Genomic DNA, 3,510 nt, shown 5'->3' with positions numbered 1-3,510 from the left:
GAATATTAACTCTTTACAATTTTAACTGAATATTTGAAAGTAGTATTTTTTATTTACACATTACTTGTAAAATACTATCATCAACAGTCATCATGAAAAGTTTATAATTTCAACAGATCAAACAATCTGTTTATTGACTGATCAAATCCTCTAATCAAACTCTGATCAGAACTAATCAGCTGATTCAGTGAAAAATCCATCATCACATTTAAACACTGACCTTTGACCTCCAGATAAACTTGTTTCATCATCAGGGTGTGTTCGCCCTTGTTGTAGACTGTACAGGTGAAGATCTGACTGTCTTTGACTCTGGGGCGTTTCAGAGTCAGACTCAGGTCTCCAGTTTTCAGCAGGTCTTTATTCATCTCTGTTCTGTTTCTGTAGAAACAGAACTGTTCTTCAGGTTGATCAGAGCCGTTCTGAAACACATGGACCTTCATGTCGTCTCTGTTTGTCCACTCCACTTTAGTGATTTCAGGCAGACGATCTGTGGTTCTGCAGGACAGCAGGACAGACTCCGCCCCTGACTCCACCTCCACCTCCACCTGTGGGACTGAGAGGAAAACACAGAAGATCAGCTGATCAGACAGCAGCAGATCTGAGAACAGTTTCTGACTGGATGAAGGTCAAAACTGTCTGACATGTGTCCCATGTGTCCACAGAGACAGAGACATGTGTCCCATGTGTCCACAGAGACAGAGACATGTGTCCACAGAGACATGTGTCCCATGTGTCCACAGAGACAGAGACATGTGTCCCATGTGTCCACAGAGACAGAGACATGTGTCCACAGAGACATGTGTCCCATGTGTCCACAGAGACAGAGACATGTGTCCCATGTGTCCACAGAGACAGAGACAGGTGTACCATGTGTCCACAGAGACAGAGACATGTGTCCACAGAGACAGATGTCCCATGTGTCCACAGAGACAGAGACATGTGTCCCATGTGTCCACAGAGACAGAGACAGGTGTCCGATGTGTCCACAGAGACAGATGTCCCATGTGTCCACAGAGACAGATGTCCCATGTGTCCACAGAGACATGTGTCCACAGAGACAGGTGTCCCATGTGTCCACAGAGACAGGTGTCCCATGTGTCCACAGAGACAGGGACAAAGTGTCTTTGTCTCTGAAAGTCAAACTTCAACTTCTAATCAAACTGATCAGAACTAATCAGGTGATTCAGTGAAAAACACATCATATTTAAACACTGACCTTTGACCTTCAGATCAACTTGTTTCTCCATCAGGAAGTGTCCCTCCTTGTTGTAGACTCTGCAGGTGAAGATCTGACCTTCTCTGACTCTGGGGCGTTTCAGAGTCAGACTCAGGTCTCCAGTTCTCAGCAGGTCTTTATTCATCTCTGTTCTGTTTCTGTAGAACTGGTCCTGTTCTCCAGGTTGATCAGAGCCGTTCTCAAACACATGGACCTTCATGTCGTCTCTGTCTGTCCACTCCACTTTAGTGATTTCAGACAGATGATCTGTGGTTCTGTAGGACAGCAGGACAGACTCCGCCCCTGACTGCACCTCCACCTGTGGGACTGAGAGGACAACACAGAAGATCAGCTGATGAGACAGCAGCAGCTCTGAGAACAGTTTCTGACTGGATGAAGGTCAGAACTGACTGACAGGTGTCCCATGTGTCCACAGAGACAGAGACCTGTGTCCCATGTGTCCACAGAGACAGACAGGTGTCCCATGTGTCCACAGAGAGAGACAGGTGTCCCATGTGTCCACAGAGACAGAGACAGGTGTCCCATGTGTCCACAGAGACAGAGACAGGTGTCCCATGTGTCCACAGAGACAGTTGTCCCATGTGTCCACAGAGACAGAGACATGTGTCCAATTTCAGTATACTTCTAATAACACACAACAGACATTCCACATACTGTACGTTGTTACACACCATTCATATACAACACAGATTATAATACTTGTAAATAATCAGTTACAAGTCCTACAAGTGGTCTCAGAACTTCTGGAACTGTCCGAACTATTCTCAAATCTGCAGTTTTCACTCCAATCCTGAAAAAACCTTGATTGGATCCAAATAATTTCAATAATCTTCATCCTATTTCTAAGCTTCCATTCATTTCCAAAATTTTAGAAAAAACAGTTGCCTCTCAACTCCATCTTTATTTAACCAAAAACAGTCTGTATGAACGGTTCCAGTCTGGTTTTCGCCCCGGTCACAGCACAGAATCTGCTCTCTTCAGGATCACGAACACTCTTCTCATGGCAGCAGATTCTGGTTTACTTTCTCTTCTCATCCTCCTTGATCTTAGTGCGTCTTTTGAGACCATCTCCCACACTATCCTTCTTCACAGACTTTCATCCATCGGCATCACACACACACACACACACACACACACACACACACACACACACACACACACACACACACACACACACACACACACCTCGCTTGGTTTCAGTCTTATCCCTCCGGCCGCACTCAGTTCATTCAACTTAAATCTTTCAGATCCCACTCTTACCCGACTGCAGGTGTGCCCCAGGGCTCTGTCCTGGGGCCTCTTCTTTTCATCATCTACCTTCTCCCCCTTGGCAATATCTTCTGTAAATTTAACATCCACTTTCATTGCTTTGCCGACGACACCCAGCTCTTCTTATCCACTGCACCCAATTCTTCAATCCCTCCTTCCTCCCTCACTTCCTGTTTAGCTGCAATAAAATCTTGGTTCACATCTAACTTCCTTAAATTAAACAGTGATAAAACTGAGTTTCTTCTCATTCGTACCAAATCCACCTTATCTAAAGTTAACAGTTTCTCCCTCACCATTGACAGCTCCTTGGTTTCTCCCTCCCCTCAGGTCATGAGTCTGGGTGTCATTCTTGACAGTACTCTCTCTTTTCACTCTCACATCAATAATACTACCCGGTCTGCATATTTTCACCTTCGAAACATCAATTGACTCCGTCCATCCCTCTCCCCGCACTCTGCTCCCATCCTGGTTCATAGTCTGGTCATTTCTCCAATCGATTACTGTAACTCTCTCCTCTTTGGTCTGCCTAGCAAATCACTCCATAAACTTCAAATGGTTCAAATTCAGCTGCTCGCATCATCATCAAAACGACCTCATTTCACCACATCACCCCAGTTTTACAACAACTTCACTGGCTTCCAGTCACATTCAGAACCAGTGGTGGATGCTGGTCTTTCAACAAGAGGAAGCTCAGTTTCGGCCTACATCATAAAATGTGTGGGTTATAAATTCTGCCCTCCGTTCCTTTTCAAGAAAATGATCTGTGACCCTGTCATAGATCATTTTTTTTAGTTTATTGTAGTGGAAACGTGAATATCTTCTCAAGAGACAGTCCTGTTTACTCCACCTTTTTCATCCTGCCTGCAACATCTCAAAGTTTGAATAAGGACTCCTGTTAATTCATCTGATTCTTCACCCTTAGGCCTTAGAACAAGGGCTAGACTTCCTGTCACCAGTTAATTGGTTCATCACCTCTGATAAGGCTGGAATAAACATTGTTTGAC

General features: G+C 44.7%; 1 protein-coding gene across 1 annotated transcript in view; it reads right to left on the bottom strand.

Moving 5' to 3' along the window:
• The window catches only part of LOC106533233 (uncharacterized), a 4,837-nt gene extending 3,155 nt beyond the window's left edge, over positions 1–1,682 (bottom strand). The window contains exons 1-2 of the mRNA XM_014029472.1: positions 1,217–1,682; positions 221–553 (exon numbers count right to left, since the gene is read on the bottom strand). Of these exons, the coding sequence (XP_013884926.1) occupies positions 221–553; positions 1,217–1,436 (553 nt within the window). The 5' untranslated portion in view covers positions 1,437–1,682. The remainder of the gene's footprint in view (positions 1–220; positions 554–1,216) is intronic.
• Between the last annotated feature and the right edge of the window lie 1,828 nt (positions 1,683–3,510).

This window comes from Austrofundulus limnaeus, unplaced genomic scaffold (genome assembly GCF_001266775.1).
Source record: "Austrofundulus limnaeus strain Quisiro unplaced genomic scaffold, Austrofundulus_limnaeus-1.0 Scaffold911, whole genome shotgun sequence".
NCBI classification, from domain to species: Eukaryota; Metazoa; Chordata; class Actinopteri; order Cyprinodontiformes; family Rivulidae; genus Austrofundulus; species Austrofundulus limnaeus.
This window is presented reverse-complemented; position numbering and strand designations above follow the sequence as displayed.